General features: G+C 48.4%; 1 protein-coding gene across 4 annotated transcripts in view; it reads left to right on the top strand.

Annotated features, from left to right (window-relative positions):
• Positions 1–359: 359 nt before the first annotated feature.
• The window catches only part of LOC147623316 (mitogen-activated protein kinase kinase 1a-like), a 59,886-nt gene continuing 36,070 nt past the window's right edge, over positions 360–24,175 (top strand). Inside the window, exons 1-6 of one of the 4 annotated variants that reach the window (XM_086821435.1) lie at positions 360–580; positions 731–806; positions 950–1,084; positions 2,107–2,331; positions 2,475–2,657; positions 2,753–2,976. In XM_086821435.1, coding sequence (XP_086677561.1) covers positions 375–580; positions 731–806; positions 950–1,084; positions 2,107–2,331; positions 2,475–2,657; positions 2,753–2,976 — 1,049 coding nt within the window. In that variant the 5' untranslated portion in view covers positions 360–374. Of the gene's footprint in view, positions 633–730; positions 807–935; positions 1,085–2,106; positions 2,332–2,474; positions 2,658–2,752; positions 2,981–24,175 lie in introns of those variants that run through there. The other 3 variants (XM_086821436.1, XM_086821437.1, XM_086821438.1) reach the window with 3 other exon arrangements.

The raw sequence follows: 24,175 nt of genomic DNA, 5'->3' as shown, positions 1-24,175 counted from the left end.
GCATGACAAATGGAATGAGGAGATGCATTTGGGGCATGGACCTCAATGGCTCAAAGATACTAGCCCCATTGGGTTCAGTCTAGGTGTGAGCCCACGTAATCCCTCTATCGTGGCCATATCTTGATGTTGTCAATTGCTCCTTTAATGAGCAAGCACTTTTTTTTTTTGCTTTTTAAATTTTCTTATAGCTTGTACAGCCTCAGGAGGTCTGGCGTACTCTTCGGTGGTTCAAACAAGTGTCCGTTTGCCCTAATTAGCTTAGGCGTTACACGCACGTGAATGACCTTAGAGATATTTTTCTGAAAAAATTGCATGCCAATAACATCCGAGATGCCTTGGCTTGTTGTAGAGGGAAGATTTCCACCATTAGTAGTATGGCATCTTGGCAAGGCAAAAGCAATCCCCTATGGGTGTGTCAAGAATTGGAGTGGGCTAGTCTACGGTTTCCTGTATTTAAGGGTCAAACGGCGCACTTCTCTTCTCCTTCTATAAAGAGAGAGACAAATGCATCATCAACCTCATGCTTCATTGTTGTCTGCACGCTGAGAAACCATCATGTCCAGGAGAAGGGAACCTCCGTGTAAGCTCAAGCTCAGTGTTCCTCCACAGGAGACGTCCATCTCACACTTCCTGTATGTACAGTCTGTGTGGTTTGTGCGTGTGTGTATGTGTGTGTGTAGCAGAATGCTAGTCGCGCGCGTGTTTTGTTTTTGACTCTTCTGAGTAACAGAACGGCAAGCGGGACCTTCCGAGATGGAGATCTCGTTGTTAATCGAGATGGGCTGAGAGTTATATCTAAAGAAATCGTAAGTATTTGCCCTAATCTGGATCTGATTATGAGGGTTAATCAGATGCTTAAACTAAAGGAAAGGCATTTGTGTGCACATGCTTCTTGATCTGGGGAAAACCCTTTTGTTTGCACTCCGTAATTACAGATGTGGGATAACAGCCTGCAGTGCCCCAAGCTCAAGATGCCACTTTCACCTTGGAAGATCTGGAAACTGTCAAGGTGTTGGGTAAAGGCAGCGGCGGTATTGTTCAGCTTGTGCGCCATAAATGGACTGGCCAATTCTTTGCTGTCAAGGTACAACAGCCTTTGATTTGATTCAATACAGCCCATTCTTTGGTTTTGTTCCTCTCAGGACAATTGTTAATAGCCCATTCATCTAATTTTTTCCTCTTTAAAGTTAATGATTATCAAGGCACCTTATACTTCAGGGATCATGCATTTTTAAAAAGAGTAAGTTGTTGGAAAACTGATGTTTTCATTCCTTCCCACCGATTTAGGCCAAAGCCATCTGTATTGCTAGCTCATGCTGCACACACTTATTTGGATTCCAACAGGGAGGAATCACAATGGTGTATGGATTGTCTATGACATGTTCAGCAGGATAGTTGATAGTTGCAATGAAATCTATTTATACCTTTAAGAAAGTACGAAGAAAATGTTCTGTACCTTCTTTTTCAGCTCCATCGAAAAAAGAAAAAAGGGATTGTTATCAAATAGCAACCTGCCTCATACAAGAAAACAAAGCCACCTCAAGGGCACTGCATTGTAACTCTATTCAAAGCTTTAACGAGAATAAAAAATCAGGAATGAGGTTTAATCACAAAGATAGGCAAAATTTTTCATGATCTTTACATTAACAAGGATTTTAGCATGCGTCTAGACCAAATCTAAGATTTATCGGGGACTTTCAACCCATCCCTCAAGGTATGAAATATTTTGTAAAGATACAAAACTAATGTGAAAACACATTTCATGAAACGCCCGGCAACTATGGGGCATGTCCAGTCCTAGTCATGCCATACCATGTCCATGAAGGTCTATGGCATGGCATGGCATGGCATGCCCATTTGTGTCTATGCGTGTATATATGTCTTTGGCCTGCGATTTACTTCCTTCCTAGTTTAGCAGCCATAACATGAGTATGATTAGCCAGTCACTTGGTTTAGGGTTCCAGTCTTTTGCACTAGACACATCCAGGTTGAAAGTTGCTTTGTGCTTGGATCGAGAGTGGCTTTTTGATTACTTTTCAGTATTTTAATGGAAATTTTGCCTTTTTACATGGTAGATTGATCATGCATGTCTACCTTTCTTTTCAGGTGATTCAAATGAACATTGAAGAGACTGTTCGTAAGCAGATTGTGCGGGAGTTGAGAATCAATCAGGCTATGCATTGTCCATTTGTGGTGGTCTGCTATCATGCATTTTACAACAATGGTGTCATCTCTATAGTGTTGGAATACATGGATGGTGGGTCATTGGCCGATGTTTTAAAAAACTGTAGGACTATACCGGAGCCATATTTGGCAGTTATATGCAGACAGGTAGGTCACAACATTATTCATCGCTTGAGTCCAAGCTCATGTATCACCGTGGCACTGCAATTTCGCATCAAAGTTGAACTGCTTTTATTTAACCCAAATTCTACCGTTGTCTTTACATATCACGGATTAGGTATGCCTTGCAGGTACTGAAGGGCTTGATCTACTTGCATCAAGATAGGCATGTCATTCACCGGGACTTAAAGCCTTCCAATCTTCTAGTGAACCACAAGGGTGAGGTCAAGATTACAGATTTTGGTGTTAGTGCCGTCCTTACAAATTCTATGGGCCAACGCAACACCTTTATTGGCACTTACATGTATATGTCGGTAGGTATATGGGAACAAGTCAGTGGAGTTCATCAAAACAAAGCTACCCGTGATGCACATCATTATTTTGATTCTTCTTTGTTTTTGGTTTGCAGCCAGAGCGGGTGTGTGGAGGCACACATAGTTATGATAGTGATGTCTGGAGCTTAGGCCTGGTCATTTTGGAGTGTGCATTAGGACATTTTCCATACATGCCACCAGTGAAGGATGGGCGTTGGCTGAACTTTTATGAGCTTTTGGACGCCATAGTGGTACAACCTGCTCCATTTGCATCTTGTGATCGGTTCTCATCAGAATTTTGCTCCTTTGTTTCGGGATGGTAAGTGCTTTATCTTATACTTTATTAAGTGGCATTGAAGGGGTGTAGATTTATCTCATAAAAACAGTAGCATACCTCTTAAGCTAGTGCATTGGACAGTCTGGGCAACCCCAACTCAAAATGTCAAAGTCATTAGTTTCAAGCATGTGCAGGGCCCAACCTACATTTGTCACCTTGTCTTGTGGTTACACATTTGTAGGTCAGGACCAAATTATTTCCATCCTTTTCCCTCTAATAGTTGGCCATCACTGTTCACATCCATTATTATGAAAATGTGATCTCCCACAGTAACAAGACATCATATTGGTTTACTAAACCAATCGTCAACTTTGGAAATTACCAAAGGATTACTTTCCAAGTTGAAACCATTCTGGTTATGGAACATCTGCATGCGAATGCACTTCCTCAAACTCTGGATTAGTTTTTCAGAGCTTTAGGGTTAGTTTTTCAGAGCGTATCTTGATTTGTCCTCGTGATGATCAGAAGCAAAGAAACGACCCTTTGTTTTCACTTTTTCTACTGCAAAGAAAGCACGCACGGTCTGGTCCTTGCCTTTCATACTGCTGCATAGTATGTCCAGCCTTCTCTTGCTTGCCTGACAGAGCTGTGGTGGCTTCCAGGTGGCCCTTTCTGGGGGCTGCTCACTTGTCCATCATTAGTCTCATTTGTTGTGTAGTGATTGGTGAAGTGGTACTAGAATCTTAGCTGCTGGGCAGTACGGTGGTTTTAACAGTAAAATGTACTTGGTTCATAAGTACAAAAGCAATGGCATTCCATTAAATCGACATGAGGGGTGAAAAGTGTCACTTAGGGGTTCCCCCAAGGCAGCTATCTTGAAAGGCAGTGTTAGGTGGTGAGGTGCAGCAGTTTGTTTGATCAAGGGAGTGTGGTGAAAAAGCAAAGTAATTGAATGAACTCTTTTTGAGTGATACATGGCAGTTGGAAGGGACAATAATCTTGTATGCAAGAAAGGGACTTGTGTGGTGGTGGTATATTGGGAAGATGAGGTGAGGGGTAGAGGTCATCCGTGTGCACTCCCATTTTCCCTGGGCAGCAGGGACCTTAAGTGGGCTGTTGGGCGTCGGTTGGTGACCCAACATGCAGCCTACCTTAGAAGTCGTGACAACATTTGGTATCAGCACTAGCTGGCTGCCCAATGCAACTACCCAAAGCTTGAACCATTACTGTTGCATATGAATGTGTCCTTGAAGGTGACCAAGCTTCTAATCTTACCTCTAAAGAGAATGAGAGAAAGAGGGAGAGCTTGAGTTCCTTGTAAGCACACACGCACATACAAGAGAGAGCAACACACGAGAGAGTTGGATGGTTGAATTTTCTTCTATCTTCTTCACTTCTCTACAACCATTAACATAAAGAGATAATAAGAGAGATGGATGGTTGAATTTTCTTCTATCTTCTTCTCTTCTCTACAACCATCAAGGTCACATACAACACACACATACAAGAGAGCAACACACGAGAGAGTTGGATTGTTGAATTTTCTTCTATCTTCTTCTCTTCTCTACAACCATTAACATAAAGAGATAATAAGAGAGATGGATGGTTGAATTTTCTTCTATCTTCTTCTCTTCTCTACAATCATCAAGGTCACCGAAACCATATAATCATCATCTATAGATGATCCAATAGAAGCAAGGGCATGTGTAATCATTTATACTTAGCTTTCCTCTAGTCACATTATGCAGCCTGTACTTAAACTGCATCTTCCGAGCTTGGTGGGTGTTTGTGCTGCACATCTTCACCAAGGTGTTCCAAGCCTCATTAGGCATTTGTGCATCGTGTATATGCACAATTATAGAATTTGTTACATTGACAGACAACCAATATAGGACCCTACTGGCTCTTTCATGCCATGCTTTATATGCCTGTACTTGTTGAGAGATGGGATTTTCTTCACTAATCTTTGGCTCCTTTTCATGATTCATCACTTGTGATGAATTCCCAATATCCTTTTCTCATAAGGAAATTGGTCATCTTGAACTTCCACACTTGGAAGTTATTCTTGTCTAGCTTCTCGCTCATGATCTGGGATAGACTTTCGGACATGATTACGTGTAACAACTCACCAAATGGTGCTCTCAAAAGACTTATGCACTTGCAACAAACGTGCAATCTCCAATACAGTGTTATTGTAAATGTAAACATGTTATAATGCGATTGTATATGAACTAGTCACATAAACATACATCCACCAACACTTGTAACACTTAAGATTCTTTGCACATACTGCCTTGTAACCAAATTTTCGTTGCAAATTTGCTTCGACCAGAAATTGGGTATATACAGTCAAAATCGACACTTTCATAGTGCTGTGGAGAGCTGCCGCCAAAACGAGACTCGTAACGTACTCGAATCACATTGAAATGCGTAAAAATTCAGTTAATAAAGTTAACCACACACTATATGGTCTTCTTCCTTACCCAAGAGGATATCTCAATTTGAGACAATGTGTTCCCTGTCTGTTTGTAGCGCTCACAACTACCAAAGGTGTTGCTCCAAAATCAAAGAAGGAAAGAGACAAGGTTGCATCCAAACGCAGTTTGGATAGGATCCAAACATTTACATTGATTGAAATGTTCACTAACGTTTGGAAACGTTAGTGAATGTGGGAGTTTGATTAATATAGGTTAAAAAATGAAGGGCGAACGCATGTCAACATCATGTTTTTTTTCTTCTGTTTCTTATGTGCGTGCGGCTCTCTCTCTGTTCGGCGACAGGCGCTTGTGGGTGGTCGTGTTGGGCTTCGCTACTAGCTTGGTCGTGCTCGCTCATCGTAAGAGTCTCTCTCTTCCCCGCACAGGCCAACCTCTCTCTTTCTCCCTCCTGCACTCGCTCAACTCTCTCTCTCTCTCTCTCTCTCTCTCTCTCTCTCCCGCGCCACGCACACACTCTCTCTCTCTCTCTCTCTCCCCCCCGGCACTCTCTCTCTCTCTCTCTCTCTCTCTCTCTCTCCCGCGCCACACACACACACACACTCTCTCTCTCTCTCTCTCTCTCTCTCTCTCTCTCTCTCTCAAAGATTTTAAAGGTCCACCCTCCTTTTGAAGGACATGAACTTGATACTTATACATATCTAATCACATTAAGCACATGGTGATTTTACCATTGTAACATGTAACTCTCATGAGTCATGAGAGCTTTGAAGTTAGTTTCTTTTTGATCCCACATGCACTTTTCTTTAACCGATACCCCGAAGTGGATTGTAACCAAAGATGTATTCTGATCTGTCCTATAGGTCAGCTTTGGCCTCGACAGGACGTTAATATATCTTTCTTTCTTTCTTTCTTTCTCTCTCTCTCCCCCCCCCCCCCTCGGCACTCTCTCTCCCTCCGTTCGCTTCCGCGGCCCCCCCCCCCCCTCTCTCTCTCTCTCTCTCTCTCTCTCTCTCTCTCTCTCTCTCTCTCTCTCTCTCTCTCGCCGTGCTGTGCTGTGCTGTGCTGCGCCTAGCGCTGCCCTTTACGTTGTGTTGCGCCTATTCGTACCCACTAGCCCGAGCTGCCCTGCTTGCGCTGCGCACCCCCTAATGTGCTGCGCTTGGTGCTGCTGTGCTCGCACTGTGCTGGCCTGCTTGCGCTGCCCGCTTCAGTGTCCGCCCTCTCTCTCGCTGTTCGCCGCCCACTGATTGCGCCTGTTGTTCGCGTGGCTGGCCTCCTTTTTCCACCCACCCTTGCTCAGGCCCCCAAGGCAGCAACATAACTCTCTCTCTCTCTCTCTCTCTCTCTCTCTCTCTCTCTCTCTGTCCTCCCTGCCTGTGGGAAGGATTGCAGAGTGATCTGGAGGAATGGCCCCGAGTCTCCAAGAGAAACTCGAGGTCCTCGAGATGGCAATGAAGGCCTGGACGACTGGAGCATGTTATGGTGGGGAGAGACATCATACTTTTGACAGAGACACATCAGAGCCCAGAGAGAGGGCTACCTCGAGTAGAGGGATTCCTGTGGGAGTCAGCATACAGGAGGACCACACGCTAGGGCACCTCGAGAGGGTCGGGGGCAGTAGCAGTTCTATTCAGACGGGAGCTACAGGGCAGACTGAGAGTGGTAGCACAGGATCCAGAGGCCAGATACATGTGGATCAGCTTACAGCTCTCACAAGACAGGGTTATATACATAGCTCTATGTTACTTTTCTCCATCGGGATCCTCCTATGTCATTACAGAGGACATGGCACAGGAGGAGGAGACAGGAGCCTCGCCATACACTTGTTTGTCAGAGGAGATTATGCATTATTCTACACTAGGGGAAGTATTTCTTACGGGCGACTTTAATGCCCACACATAGAGCAGACAGTGTGAGGTGTATGACTATGATGACATGGAGATCTTCCACCCTGTGGATCCAGAGGAGATAGGGGCTAGTCTGGCATCAGAGGACACTGGACCAGACAGAGGACATTATGGGGACCACTTACTAGAGTTGGGAGCCAGGCATCGTCTCGTTATTTATAACGGGATGCTACAGTGGTTGGGATCAGGAGGGCTGACATGCTTCCCACATGGGGGTCGTACATGGACCGGAGGCACGGTGGTAGACTACATCATGGGGTCTTTGGAGGCATCACAGCTTGTCACCGCATTCTCCATTCCACCTCGTCCTATTGGGGCAGATCATACATACTTGGCATTTTCACTAGCCGGATCACCAGTATCACCAGCCCCCCACATACCGACACCACACACTACCATCAACTTCACACATGACATGGCAGACATATACACTGGTAGAGTAGAGGATGGGCTCCTACTCATGGATCCCCTGGCACCTATGGATGCCATTACAGCCCAGCTGGCATCACTCCTACACACGGCTGCATTACAGACTTCCCACATCGTGTCCACTCAGGAGAGCCTGCGAGATTTGGGACTATGCCCCAGAACAGATGGTATGATGACGAGTGCATAGCCCTATACTCATGGCTCCGCATACAGAGAGCCTTGGGAGCCATCACAGAGCAGGAGTCGAGGAGAGAGATGAGGAGACTTACTCGCCGCAAAAGGCGGACCTTCGTAGAGATACAGGAGCTAGAGATCTTTCATTTCTTCATGAGTAGAGATAGCCCTGTCTCATGGCGGCACTTCAGAGAGCCCCGAACACCGACACCTATTGCAGACCCACAGACATGGCACACATATGCAGAGGGCCTATACCACGCCCCACAGCAGCTACCTATACCTCAGCCACAGGAGTCTCGACATACCACAGCTAGCTTCTTTACCCACTCGATGGTACAGGAAGCTATCCGCCGCCTACAGCATGGACGGGCCGCCGCCGACCATATGGGCGTGCAAGGTGAGCATCTCATATATGCAGTAGATTCTTTGGCTCCTTTTCTTGCACCCCTGTTAAACAGGGCACTAGCAGAGGGTTTGCCTGCGGAGTTGACGATGCACACCATTGTGCCGATTCACAAAACAGGGGATATGCTCGATCTGAGCAACTACAGGACGGTTATGGTTGGCCACGTGCTGGCCAAACTCTATGGTGCAGTGTTGGAGCAAGAGCTTAGCTTATATGCTGAGCGAGCAGGTTTACGCTCATCAGGGCAGGCAGGCTTCAGGAGAGCTTTCTCTACCACTGACCATGTATTCACTTTGAGATGTATGATTGATCACGCCAGAGTGAGGAAGAGAAAGCTCTATTGCTGCTTTGTGGATTTCCGCAAGGCATTTGACACAGTACCACGAGAGAGGCTCTTTCAGTGCCTGCAGTCTCTTGGCATACCAGCAGATATGACATGGGCCATTTATGCATTATATGAGCAGGTTTTTGGGCGAGTCAGATGTCCAGGAGGTATGTCCGAGACTATTGCTAGCACCATTGGTGTGAAGCAAGGATGCCCACTTTCCCCCGCGCTATTTGGGTTATACATTGATGAGGTGGCTGACTTCATTACATGGGGAGGCGGAGATGGAGTTGATTTAGCAGGTACCTCAGTACATATTACGCTTTATGCTGATGATATTGTATTAGTGTCTGAGTCTCCAGGTGGTCTACAGCAGCATCTACTTGCACTCCATGATTTCTGCACACAGAGGGGTCTTACTGTGAACCTTGGGAAAACCAAGGTTATGGTTTTTCATACATCGAGACAGGACAGGAGTCAACTGACATTCACTCTTGCAGGGCTCTAGGTGGAGGTGGTGACATCATACGTGTATCTAGGGGTTACCTTCTCTGCAGCAGCCACACGCTTCACCATGGGTTCAGCAGCCAGAGCTAGATTGACATGGGGATATGCAGCATTGGCTATGCTAGAGAGTGCCACCAGGCGCATTTTCAGGAGCCTCGGACGAAGGGGTGGCTATTTGACACATTAGTCACACCGGCATTGTTGTATGGAGTAGCGGTATGGGTGCCGGGCCTTGCTACCCATTGGTGGACACAGATAGAGAGACCACAGGCCCTCATGATGGCACGCATGATACGCAGCAAACCATCAGTACCTCATGACATTATCCGAGCAGAGTTTGCTGCGCCTCCTATGATGGTAGAGGCCATATTTCAGACTATATGCCTGCTAGACAGATTCAGAGAGATGCCACAAGACAGATTGTCATACAGAGCGTTTGAGGCATCTAGACAGCTGGCTAAGGTAGGAGACAGAGGATCATGGTATGCAAAGGTCACACATTGGTTCTCACAACATGTCCTAGACATGGATCATCTACCACCATTCCAATATGACAGGGATGCACCACATATCCGTCTCTCTCATAGTGAGAGGAACAGAGTATTGAGACAGGACCTATGGCAGCTCTATACACGAGAGACATGGATATCGCCTACACAGCCTCTTCCACGGAAGATGCTATACTACAGAGATCACTTCATGAGTATCACTGATGATGGATTTATAGAGAGGCCTAGATACATGGAGGGCTTTTTACCACACGGTTCCCGAGTGGCGATTGGTCAGCTTAGAGTTTCATTACACCGATTGGAGATTGAGACTGGCCGAGCAGCACGGATCCCCCGAGAAGAGAGGGTATGCAGATTGTGCAGAGAGGAGGTGGAGAGTGAGAAGTATTATGTATGCAGATGCAGAGCATATACAGCCATCAGAGAGAGATATCCCATTTTATTCAGAGAGCCACATTCCCTACGCCAGATTTTTGAGGCAACAGACTAATGCATACTGGGGAGATTCATTCTAGACATACAGCGCCACAGAGAGACATCATTACAGGCCCAGACAGCTCCAGAGGGGGACGACAGACACAGATTACTACATTTTTTCAGAGATCCATCCCACTCCCAGCCCCTACACAGCAGGGAATTACTCTCCAGAGAGCAGAGACACTCAGAGCCCGCAGGAGACAGAGGACACCTGGCTTTCGGACACCACGCCTATACCAGAGAGAGACGACAGAGATCAGAGCTCAGTTTCACAGAGAGGGTGCGGAGCGACTGGCTCGCTTCAGAGCACACCCAGGCATGTTCTTCAGGGAGTTGTGGACACCCCCTTCATTGATGTATACCATTTTATACCCCCAGTATGGTACAGGATGGAGCTAGCTAGGTTGCATATCATGATTGTATACTCCATGCATATAGCTTTGCATTCTCCTAGTAGTAGAGCTCCATCCCCTCCACCACTCATTGTACTTATTGCACACCCAAATTCAGTTTTTTAGTTCAGTACTTTTTCATTTTGTTGGGATGACAGAGGATACCCCATACAAGTACACCGATTTGTCTCATAGGCCGAGTTCGGTCTTTTGGAAGACGTTAATAAAATCTCTCTCTCTCTCTCTCTCTCTCTCTCTCTCTCTCTCTCTCTCTCTCCCCCCCCCCATAGGTGTGAAGCAAGGATGCCCACTCTCTCCTCCACTATTTGGGCTATACATCGATGAGGTGGCTAACTTCATTGGTCATGGTGGTGGGGACGGGGTAGACATCTCAGGTACCACAGTCCACATTATGCTATATGCAAATGGTATTATTCTGGTCTCTGAGTCGCGGATGGGACTACAGCACCATCTCCATGCACTCAATGACTTTTGCACACAGAGGGGGCTTACAGTGAACCTTGGGAATACCAAGGCCATGATTTTCCACACCTCAGGGCCGGTTCGATGACAGGCCATCTTCACAGCAGGAGGACAGGTAGAGGTGGTAGACTCATATGTGTACCTGGGGATTACATTTACGACTCCGCCAAGAGGATTTACTATGGCACAGGTAGCCAGGGATAGACTCACACGAGGGTATGCAGCTTTGGCCATGCTAGAGAGACAGTGTCACCAGGCACACTTCTAGGAGCCCCGCACGAAGGGGTGGTTGTTTGACACACTAGTCACCCCTGCTTTGATGTATGCTGCAGCAGTATGGGCACCTGGGCTCGCCACCTCCACATGGTCTCAGATAGAGAGGCCTCAGATTCTCATGCTCTCACGGATGATCCGCAGCAAACCCTCCGTCCCACATGACATTGTTTGGACGGAGTTTGCTGCACCTCCTATGCTAGTAGAGGCCCTCTTCCAGATGATCTGCTTCATACAGAGGATCAGAGATATGCCATCAGATTGACTCTTACATAGAGCTTTTGAGGCGTCCAAGCAGCTCACAGAGAGTGGAGATAGGAGATCATGGTATTCACAGATGATACAGTGGCTCACTCAGCATGGTCTCGACATAGATCACTTGCCACCTTTCCAGTATGATATACATGCACCACACATCCAGCTCTCTCACAGTGAGAGGAAGAGAGTCCTTCGGCAGGATTTATGGCAGTGATACACTCATGAGACTTCGATTACACCCAGTCAGCCTCTACCGCCGAAGATGCTATACTACAGAGATCAGTTTATGCGTATCTCAGCCGATGGATTCATATAGAGATCTGGATACATGGATGTGTACATGCCTCACAATGCCCGAGTGGTGATTGGCCAGCTCAAAGTGTCATCACACTAGCTTGAGATTGAGGTAGGTAGGGCAGCACGGATCCCCAGAGCAGAGAGGATATGCAGACTATGCTAGGAGGAGGTTGAGAGTGAGGAACATTATGTATGCAGATGCAGAGCATATAGTCATTAGAGAGAGATACACCACCATCTTCAGTGGACATCCCTCACTCCGCCAGATCATGGAGTCCGCAGACCAGCGCAGATTTGGCCAGTTCTTGCTAGAGAGACAGCGCCGCAGAGAGACACTGATATGGACTCATACCACAGGGAGAGGTGGGCGACAGCTCCAGCTCACTGATTTCTTCTAGAGATGTATCCCAGTGCCTACCCTGACACAGGAGGGGGTTACACTTTAGCGCGCTGTGGACCTCCGAGCCAGACGGAGACCAAGAGCACAAGGCTACCAGACTCCCAGACTACATCAGAGGGAGATCACAGAGATACGGGCTCGACATCAGCACCATATCCAGGAGCGGCTAGCTCACTTACACACACCCGGAGATCATCCTCCGAGGAATTTTCGCCTCGCCATCGCCTATGTATCACATATTACACCCCATTATGGTACTGATTGGAGCTAGACAAATCTACATTGCATTCTTGTATACCCTACGCATATAGGTTGCATACTGAGCCTCTAGCAGTAGTGCTCCATCCATCACAACCCCCCACTAGCTCAGTACTTTCATAGTTTATTTCATGTTCATTTTGTCCTTTTTTTTTGGACATCTAGAAGACATTGACAGTTGTACATTGATTTGTCTCATAGGTCGAGTTCAGCCACCTCTAGTAGACGTTAATATAGCTTTCTTTCTTCTTTCTCTCTCCCAGCCACACTCTCTCTCTCTCTCTCTCTCTCTCTCTCTCTCTTTCTCTCTCTCTCTCTCTCTCTTCAAACTTCATATTTCAAAAGTTTATAAGTATATATATCGGGGGCAACGTTCACTACGTTTGGAATCTTTTCAGCATGTTTTCCAAACGTACTAAACGTATTGTTCACTACGTTTGGAACCACCTTGGAAAGAGATGGAAATACTCTTACTCGTTTTATCGCTTCCTTGCTTGTCTTCTTAGCTCTCACACGGACCGGAGCTCTGAGCTCTAATACCATAAAGAGAATGCAAGGAAGAGGGAGAGCTTGAGTTCCTTGCAGGAAAACACACATACAAGAGAGCGCACATGAGAGAGATGGATGGCTGAATTTTTTTCATCTTCTTTTCTTCTCTACAACCATTAATATAAAGAGATAAGAGCACATACTATAAGGGAGAGTACTCTCCTACTATATTATACAATGGTTGGTCCACAGTGTGAACCCAACTATATGAGCTGGTGCTATAACTATGCCATACTATAGTAATCCAAATGTGGCTATCATAGCCTGTCATCCATTGATAGCATATTAACCATAATGTCACCAACCATGCTAGTGACATAAGTGTGGAAGCTATCACCCAGGTGGGTGGATCATCAATGTCCGCAACACTAGTGGAGCTCAATATCTCAACAGTTTCATGTCCTCAAGCACAAGCTGGTGCCTCAGGTTAGTGTATTCCTTATCTTGGTGAGTGGTTGATATTGATGTCTTAGGTGGTGATTCCCCTGTCCTGATGAGTGGTTGATGCTAAACCCTTAGGGTAATGCTTTTTGTTTGTTGGCCTACCCCAATCCCAATGCAGCCCATAATTCACTGGCCATCAGTGATCCCTCAAGGTGGAGCATCTTCTTCCTTTGCATGAGCAGTATCCATAGCCATGTTTGGTGCTAGTTATTGGGGTGTGGGTCCTGATGTGGCTAACCCGCTTTAATATGCCTGATTTGATAAAGTTGCAAAGCAAAACACAGGAGAGAGAGAGAGAGAGAGAGAGAGAGAGAGAGAGAGAGAGAGAGAGAGAGAGAGAGAGAGAGAGAGAGAGAGAGATCAGACAATGAACATCTTTATTATGTAGCAAGAGGCTTTACAATGGCAATACCAGCCAACAGATAGGTAAAGAACAAGTGCCTGTGAATTGGAATGGATGACAAGTGAGAAGGGAAGAGTTCTTTATATAGGAGGCCTGCGGTTGGCCGAATGTCCTCAAGGAGCTGGCCGACAGGCCCATGATTGCATAAATTCAGGACTAGGTATAACAGGAGTGAGATGCACAAATTCTAACACTCCCTCTGCAGCTCATAGTGTGTAAAAGTCTGAAGAAGATAAGCTGATGTAGATGCAACCATGGACACTTTAGTACTGCACGGAAAGAGCACTTGCCAACCTGACTCCTCGAAACAAAATGCCATTGTGAACAGCAAAGAAACTTGCTTGGCTCCAAGTATAGAATTATGAGTCTGCATAAAACACTGCTCCCAACATCCCCCAACAATAGACGGTGAACACATCACGTCCAAAAGACCTCGAACAATGAACTTGGAACTCATGCAGTCCATAATCTCTACTATGCCAAGCAATAGACTTGGAACACATTCAGTCCATAGCCTCAAAAATGAACTTGTCTCGCTAGATATTTTACTTGCTTGGAACTTCGATACACTGGTCCCATGCACCAAAAGTCACGGTTTGTGACAACCCCCTCTCCCGCCCACAAGCCTCCTTTGGCTGGAAGCACACGGGGAAAACTTTCTGTGTAACTATAGAAGCTGACCATCCAAGTTCTCCTTGGCTTTTGTAGCCTTGGGGGTTTTAGAAGCATTAGAGTCATCATCGTGTATAACTTGCTTTCCACGAGAGTAGTAGTGACGCCGTCCTGTCTGTTGCACTGTAGCCCGCGAATCTCCTATACCAACAAGCTCATGCGGGCTGAGTGTAATCGGGTCTGCAATAGGTCCGTGAGCCCCAAGTCACTGAAGTGGTGAGAAAACTCCAGTATCTGATCACGCAAAACTTCCTCTACAGAGTTGCAATCCCATGCTGTGTCTGGGGCAACACTGAGAGGAAAGGAGAAGGCCACCGTGCTGCTCACCACTGAAGGAGAACGAGAGGGATGGCACACCACGCAAACTCGCAAGGGCGCGACCAGTGTCTCGAACGGGCCAGCATCCAGCTGGAGACACCTGAAAAAACCGTAATCCACTGGGAGCCCCATCACTCGCGGGGGCCCTTCAGGGGAGGCTGGAGAGAACTCTGTGGTGGGCGAAGCTAGGATGGCCATCTCCACCGGCCCGGAGTGGCGGTGGAACAGCCGCTGAACTGAACTTTGGCCTACCCAGCTGCGCTGCCCCGGGGCAGTGGGTTGTCTGGAGGAGTATCGTGGAGAGGCCGAGGGAGGGATGGTGGCTCGCGGAGAGGAGGGGGGAGAGCGAGGAGAGGATGGAGAGGCATCTGCTAGAGGAGAGGTGTCAGGGGGGCTGCTGGGGGAGGCGGGAGGGGGGGGGGGGCTGGGGGGGGGGGAGGAGTGCTCTCCGAGTGAAGGGAAGAGGGGCCGGGGGTCGCAAAGTGCGGCCCGGGATCCTGAGGAATCTGCTCCATGGAGGGGGCGGGGTCCCCCACGGGGGGAGGCGGGAGCGGGGTCTCCACGTGGGGGGGCTCCACCAGTTGCCTCAACAGGCACTGAGACTGAATCCTTGTCCATCGGGGTAGGACCTGCTGGCCGCCTATCCCTGACTGGAGCATAAGTGCGGGTAGGTGCCTGGACGCCAGCCGGAGTCGCCTGTCCGCCAGCCTGTGCTGCCTGCTGGCGTCTGTGACGGTCCCTGCGGGCCGGGCGTTTCCGCCGGCGAACCTCCTGCCATCCGCCAGCCTCCTGGGTCTGCGCGGCATCCTCCGCCGGGGCCTGCTTGTCAGATGATGGCGCCTGCTTAGACGAGCCAGGGATGTCCGGTCTCTGAGGTGGATGGCCACCCCTCGGGCCTCCTGAAGGGGGTCCAGAGGCGGCAGAGCGTGAAGGATGAACCCCCTTGCGGGGACAGGCGCGTGCGAGGTGGCCCATCTCCCGACAGATGTAGCACTGGCCGGGGAGGCCCGAATACTCCACGCGCTGTATCAGATGTCCTCCAGAAAGACAAGGGAGGAGGATCGTCTTCGGGAGGGACTCCAGTGATGACGGAACCACAACACGAATGGCCGTGAGTCCTGTTGCCCGAGCTATCATTGAAGCCGCTGTCTGAGGCATCTCCACCACCTGCCCGAACGCCTTGCCAATGGATGACAAGAGGGGCAAGTACTCCCTGCGGAGTCCAGGAAAGCAGATAGTGATGGGGAAACCTGTCGCGCCTGCTTAGCGGGTCAGAAGCGGGGTTGAAACCGTGAGTCCATCGAGCCAGGAACGCCCGGGATGAGCGGAGGGCAATGGGGCTCCGAGCCAGCACCGTCTGAGCTGCCTGGGGGGACTCGAAATCCACCTGGTAGTAGCCACGTCCCAAAAAATCGACGCTGACGATCTTGGCAGGCACGCCAACGAGGCTGCCTTGCAGAAGGTCGCGAAGCTCTCTCCGCATCGGACGGCTACCCACTATCTTGCAGACCAAGGAGGAGGCCTCAAGAGCGGATACTGTGGAAACAAACAACTGATGATCTGCATCTGTGAACTCCAGACGGAGACCGGAATCAGCAGGGGTAGTCGGAGCGGCTTCCATGGAGTCCTCCAGAGGGAAAAGGCCAGAGACCGGGGTCACCAACGGGAGGGACACAGCCCTACGAGGAAACGGAGAGGCGGAAGGAGAGAGGATAGCGGGGGCGGAGCGGGGGGGGGGAGGGGGGGGAGCTGAGGCGGGGGAGCTAGCGGTGGGAGGAGGGGCGAGACAGAGGGGGAGGTGAGGGAGAAGGCGGGGGGAAGAGCCGCGAAGCGGCGGAGAAGGCGGGGGGGGGGAGATGGCGGGGGAGGAAGCGAGGAAGGAGGCGGGGGAGGAGAAGGCGGGGGGGGGGGGGGGAGATGGCGGGGGAGGAAGCGAGGAAGGAGGTGGGGGAGAGAGGCGGAGGAGATGGCGGGGGACAGGCGGGGGGCGCGCGACGGCGAGAAGCAGCAGGGGGAAGGTAGACGGGAGGGGGATGAGGAGGAGCTCGCAGGAGCAGATCGACAGTCTTGCAGCTGTGGGCAGATTGTAAGTGTTTGATCCTGTCCCCAACTAGGAGGGAACCTTACCTTCTCTGTAGAAACAAGGACAGATTCCTCCTCCAAGAGGAAACCCATATCGACGGCAATAGCAAACCTCCGCAAGCAAGCTTTTGTGCCACTGATGATCTTAGCACTCCACCACCAATATCCAAAACTTCTTGAGCAGCAGGAACCACAAGGACCAATCAGCCCCCTCAAAAATCTGAGGTAGAGAGAAGCTGGACAGCAGCAAAATAGTCAACAAAAATCCTCCGAGAAATACCCACTGGGAGGGGAGGGAAGCCGGGGAAGAAGATGAACGGCAAGAGCCACTTGTGGGCTGCACCACAAGCAAGAAACATAACTCTGGCTGCAATCCAGACTGTAAAACAGCCCACTGATCACCAACAAAGCCCCCTCTAGACTGCACCTTGAACTCCGCGAGGAAAAACACAAGGCAAGAGCACCATAAGAGAAAAACACAAGGCAAGAGCACCATAAGAGAAAATGCTGATGAAGAAGGAAAATGCAGCCACCTTCAAGCTCCAGAAACGGAGGGCCACGTGGGCAGCCAGGGGTCAGATCATAGTCACAAGGGACGGGGGATGGGAACGAGATGGGGGACGGCCATAAGTAGGGAACGGGGACGGGGACGGGGGAGGGAACGACACTTAAAAATACTTTTTTTTATAAGTTTTTCTGCGCTACACTTATTTTCCTTTGGAAGTACATCAAAATGAGCACAAATTTACACAAAAATGGTAAGCTTTTGAGTCATATCAACAAAATACACCGATCAAAGAGTGAAGGCGTTGACAGTTGATTGTATGAATAATTAAGTAGATACAAAATGAGTCATGACTCGAGTCGGGACTAAGCCTTAAGGAGGCACAATACATGGAAGGACTCAAATGACAAAAAAATCATGATCCATGAATGATCATCCACGTGAAGTGCTCGCCTCATGGTCATGGGTAGCTTGTGCCAAAGGAACATCAAGCTCATCCTCACTCTCATCCTCACTGGCATGTTGCTACTGCACCTATCCCGAGTCGGTTCCTCTTCCTAGAGGCAATGTGGTTGTAGGTGCTCCAAAGTTGCTCCAAGCAAGAGGAGCTAACGGCTTGGCTAAGAATGCGAATGACCACCTGCTAAGCCCCAGTCCATCCGAACCAAAGTCCTCCCACCATAGAGCAGCACCAACTTTGGAGCGGCCGATCTGTGCATCATGACAACCATAGGAGCCATGAAATGACCTGCACATGGAAAGATGGCCCTAATCTTGTGCCTAACCCCGATGCATCAGGCACAAGACGGTCCAAGATGATTCTCCACCCAGCGCTCACCTCCCGGTCGCTCTCCTGCTTATTGCCTTGGAATTCTGGGTCCACCATGTGTGAAAGTATACCCAAAAGGGTATTTTATCCAGCCCAAAAGGGCTATTTTTACATCTTATTTCAACTTTATCTGCTGGCCAGCCACACTTGACCGACCAGCACCCACTTTGCCTATATATATATATATATATGCAGCGCATCATTATTCAGGGCATATACAATTACAAGAACCTCTTTTGCTAGTCGCCTACATCAGGGCTACCACATCAACGTTTACATCTGGGGTGCTGCTGCTGGTGCAAGCCGCCTACGTTTGGTGCAAACTCTGCATTCTCTACTGTTGGACTGGCCGCCTACATCAGGTGTACCTTCAGCGTTTTTCTGTTGTTGGATTGGCCGCCTACACCAAGGTTGTCTTCAACAGTTTCCATCGCCTACATCAGGGCCGACCTCAGCGTTTTATCATTAGGTGTACTTCAGTGTTTACTTCAGCACACCATCAAGCTGACCTCAACGTTTCATCATCAGGTGTACTTCGGCGTTTACTTCAGCACACCATCAGGCTTACCTCAGTGTTTATCATCTGAGCTCACATCAGCCTTACATCAGGCGTATATCGGCGCTTACATCAGGCTTACTTCAGCATTGTTATCTGCGTTTTTTGGGACAATAGCTCTCTCTGCTCCTTTGGAGTCTCACATAGAGCTCCTGTACTGGATATATATATATATATATATATATACCCCCATTGCATGCTGTGTGATTTGCTCTGATCTCTTGTATATTCGGTCCTTTGGTCTCTTTTGCCCTCACAGACCACATATTTGTCTTCGTTAGGCATGAAGTATTTCAACTTCTCTATCATGCGATTCATGGCCTTGTAGACCTTGCCTATGCATGGTTGCATAGCGTCTACAATCCTCAATAGGTGGACTATGGGCCTCACCATAGCATCCGTGGTCTTCACACAACCTACACTCTCGGCCAGTGTTTGTATGGGACTCTTGCATGTCGACAAACTCGTCGCTAAGGAAAAGCCCCCTCAAAGCACCGCTATTCGGTCCTTTGGTCTCTTTTGCCCTCACAGACCACATATTTGTCTTCGTTAGGCATGAAGTATTTCAACTTCTCTATCATGCGATTCATGGCCTTGTAGACCTTGCCTATGCATGGTTGCATAGCGTCTACAATCCTCAATAGGTGGACTATGGGCCTCACCATAGCATCCGTGGTCTTCACACTCTCCCACCAAGAGGCGTCATCTGCCCGTAACCTACACTCTCGGCCAGTGTTTGTTTGGGACTCTTGCATGTCGACAAACTCGTCGCTAAGGAAAAGCCCCCTCAAAGCACTGCTACAATCCTTCAACCGGCCCAACGTGAGGAAGTTGTAGGCAAACCGGGTGTCGGAATATTTGAGGAGAGAGAGAGAGGACCTCTTGTTGAGCTCATGCCGAAGTTGTTTGTGGTTGGGGACAAAGGAGACCATGGTGTTGGCCTCCACAATGAGTGGGCTGATTCATGGCAGTGCCCGTGTCCTTGAGGAGATTGTTTAGGCAATGAGCCATACAAAAGGACACCGTGACATGTCCATACATACCTTGAAGGATAGCTCCCGCCGCCCTATTGGAAGGCTCCCCATCTGCAAAAAAGCCCACTACATGCTCGGGGTGGGGGTCAATGATCTCCATGGTGGTAGCCCACTCTACCGCAAGCACATCTGCGCTCTTCTCGGTGCCGGATGCATGATGAGATGAGATGAAGTACATCTCTCCGCGGGAATATGCAACCATGCCATGAATACTCCTCTTGCGGAGGTTACTCCATCCATTCACAACGAGGGAGACTCTGTTCCTCTCCCGTTGCCGCTTTGTGTTTTTGGCCACTTGCTCTACAATGCACTTCTCCTTCTCGAGCAATGTAGTGTGCAAGCTCTTGGATGAGGGGGGCTATATAGGTTGAGCCATACTCCCCAATCTTCTTAACCATGACCTTGAAGTATTCTGACCTATTCAAGAAAGCAATTTACTAATGAGAAGGGGACTAGTATGATGAAAACATGAATGATGAATTGACAATGATCGATCGCGCTTCACTAGCCGCTTGAAAGGCAATGTGGTCGTGGAAGAAGTGGGCCACCGCCATATCTGTGAGACATCATCCCCTTTTTGCTGGCTTTCTGTTTGTTGTCCTTTTATAGCCTCTAAGGCTAACCATGTTAGTTGGAGGGGCTGGTCACCCCTCACATATATTTTCCCACATTATTCCCCATTTTATGGAGTCTTGGGTATTTTCCCAGTCGTGGAGGATTTTATCACCAGTTGGTTGCCTACTCATGGGCATATATATAGCTGGCTTGCCTCCCTCATTTCTCACTGCTTGCTTAGCATTGTTTGCTGTAGTCCCTCACATACGAGGTTCTCTCCCTCTTGCTCGGGACACGTATTCCTTTGGATGATGATATTAAGAGCAGGTTCTCACCTGTGTTTCCTCTCCATCTCTCTCTCACACTCTCTCTCTTGTGTTTCCACTTTCCCTTCTTCCGCTGCACATTCTATCAATATCTACCTCCTCCTTCAACTTGGGGTTTCAATTCTCCCCAAGTGTAGATTGTTGCCGTGGGTCGCGCAACGGTTGAGAGGCCGTGGAGATGGAGGGTGCCGGCGTCATGGATGGAGCAACATTCTGACTTGATGGTGAAGGTGATGGCTTGCACGATCCCGATCCACCACATGACTGCATCGTAGAGGCTTGAGTTCCTCTCCCCATCGTCGTGTACCACGGCCACTCGTGGTGTTCTCCTTGTCGGTTTGACCGCCTTGTAGACGGCAAGCTTGTCGAGAAGTTCTCGTCTCTTTTCGGGTGTGACATTCGGGCAGAACCGCTCCTCATGCCCACTCATGCAAGAGGTGGGCTCGCACTTTGTTGGCGCCACCCATTCGCCAGTATGGGCAAAGCTTGCATGCCCATGGCCAAGAACTGCCTCCATGAGCGGATGTCCCACCATGTCCATCTTGTCGTCCTTCTACGGAAATCTCCGACACGTGAGGAGGATGCCATGGTTGAAGATGGCTTGAGAGAGGGAGAGAGAGGGACAAAGGCTTGAGGGAGAGAGACTAGAGACTGGAGTGATTGTGTGAGAGCCTAGAGCCTAGAGGCTTGGAAGTTGGAAGATGCTTGAGGTGTTAAATATTAATAGTGATTAATGTGGGAATAAACAAGTGCTAGGTGGTTGAGTAAACTAGCACTAAATGTAAGCCTTAAATAAAGTGGTTCCAATGTGTGAACAACCGCTAGTTTTTGTATAAGTCTCTCGTGTAGGAGCAGCTTCTTAAAAGGTATATGTGGTGGCATCATATTTGGCATATGTGGTGGCATCATACTTAGAATATGTGGTGGCATCACATCTAGCATATGCTTAGAATATGTAATGAGGTCTCTTCTATAAAAAGGACCTGCTCGTATAATGAATTCATGCTTTCCGCTACATCTTGTACTCCCATAAATCCCCATAATCTTGTGTTGATTCTCTTGTTCATTATCATCTCTCCCCCTTCTCCACACTACGGTGTGGCTGCACTCTAGGCATTTGCTATCAATTGGTATCAGAGCCATTGCTTTACAGCCCGTAGAGCTTTGCACCTAGATCCAGTCGCCTTCTTAGAGCCAAGCGCCGCCCAAGAGCCGGTTGCTGCTGCCAGAGCTAATCGCCGCCACCCTAGAGCCTTGCGCCGCCAACTGCCGCCATTCAGAGCCAGTTGGCCGGCGCTAGTGTCCAGTGCACCATCTTGCCGGCTAGGTGGGGGGAGCACTACTGCGAGCCACCTCCGTCATCGCCGTTGTCTCAGCTTCCTGCATTTGGTTCTGCCCAAATCCACCACCTCCGCCACCTGCACACGGTTCTGTCGCCTCCACCTGCTCTGCAAGGGCCTCAGCTCGCTGTCCAGCCACATCTCCAGCTCTGTCTCGGTCTTGCTCTCCACTTCTAAGCTCAGCCTGCACTATTTGGGGGAAAGAGGAGAGAGAGCGATCAATAGCATCTTTCTCACAGAGGTTTGGGGCTTTCTTTTCGTACCTTATTTATTGTTGAATACAAAGCCTTTGTGCTGTATATTTGGGGATTCTTGTTCATTAGGGGAGTTTATCTAAGGATAGGCACTCTTGTTCTTGTGCATTGCTCTTGGAGTCTTGTGTTTACACACTCAAGTATACGCATTGTTTTTGGTATACTTCCGTGATCGCACCTTCAATCTCGTCATATCCCGGTGCCTTGTGTGCACACTCCCGTAACTCTCTTTTTCTCGTGTTTTTCCAAGAGGTCACATCAAGGGGGGGTTCTCGTTCCTAGTTCTCTCTCCAGCTTTGGAAAATCTCGTACTATTGTGAGGATGTTGCAAAAAGCCACTTCCAATGAGCTTTTTGGATTCGATGCCTTCATGACAACCGAAGATCAACTTGATGGTGCAAACTACTCGTTATCGAGTTTCATGCTCAAGAATCTCTTAATTGCCAAGGGGCTATGGGAGATTGTCACGGGGCAAGAGCCTCGTCCTGTTGCACCAACTCCTGGCGCCTCGACATCAAGGGCGACTCAGACTGTGGCACAAGTTGTGTCAAGCATTACAGCACCACCTCCTGGACCCAGTGAAGACCAAAGACGGTGGGGTGCGCGCGATGCTCAAGCAATGGCCATGATCGCTCTCTCAGTCAAGCGCTCGATTGTACCTCACATCCGATCTTGCAGCTGTGCAAGAGTTGCTTGGGTGGTCCTTGAGACCATGTTCCAGTCTCGTAATGAAGCACGAGTCATGTACCTGATGCGGGAGCTGGATGACCTGACCATGGACGAAGGTGATTCCATTTCAGATCATCTTACCAAGGTAACAGACCTTAAAGAACAACTATTGAATATAGATGAGGTAATTGATAACAGGAAATTGATCACCACCGTTCTTAACTCCTTACCTAAGTCCTATCAGAGTTTCCATACCTTGTGAACCTCTGTATGAGAGGAGGAGGCAATCCTACATCCTTCGAGGAGTTGGTTGGATTACTTTTCCAAGAGAGACAAGGAAGAACAGATCTAGGGGTGATGCAAGCAAAGGAGACCTAGCCTACTTCTCCAGGGACAAAGGCAAAGTGGACTTGTCACAGGGTGACACCAAGAAGAAGAAAGGAAAGTGTCACTACTGCCACAAGCCAGGACACTACATTGGAGAGTGTCGGAAGAGGCTCGCAAAGCTGAAAGCTGATGAAGACTTGCAAATTCCGCTTCTTCTACCTCTGATGATAAGAAGCAGCCGCCAGAAGATAAAGTAAACCTAGTCCAAGATGATTGGGCTTTCTAGCCACATTATCACTATGGGGGGGAATGTTAAATATTAATAGTGATTAATGTGGGAATACACAAGTGCTAGGTGGTTGAGTAAACTAGCACTGAATATTAGCCTTAAATAAAGCGGTTTCCAATGTGTGAGAACAACCGCTAGTTTGTTTAAGTCACTTGTGTAGGAGCAGCCTCTTAAAAGGCATATGTGGTGGCATCATATTTGGCATATGTGGTGGCTTCATACTTAGAATATGTGGTGGAATCTTATTTAGCATATGCGGTGGCATCACATCTAGCGTATGCTTAGAATATGTAATGAGGTCTCTCCTATAAAAAGGACCTACTCGTATAATGAATTCATGCTTTCCACTACATCTTGTACTCCCACAAATCCCCATAATCTTGTCCTGATTCTCTTGTTCATTATCATCTCTCCCTCTTCTCCTCGCTACGGTGTGGTTGCATTCTAGGCATTTGCTATCATGAGGGAGAGAGACTAGTGTTGGAAGCTCTGGGAGTCTTCTTTCAGCCCTAAACACATCCTGGAACATGCTGATGCAAAAACGCAAACATAA

Source organism: Cibotium barometz, chromosome 27 (genome assembly GCF_041138505.1).
Source record: "Cibotium barometz isolate CiBa-2024 chromosome 27, ASM4113850v1, whole genome shotgun sequence".
NCBI lineage: Eukaryota > Viridiplantae > Streptophyta > Polypodiopsida > Cyatheales > Cibotiaceae > Cibotium > Cibotium barometz.
This window is presented reverse-complemented; position numbering and strand designations above follow the sequence as displayed.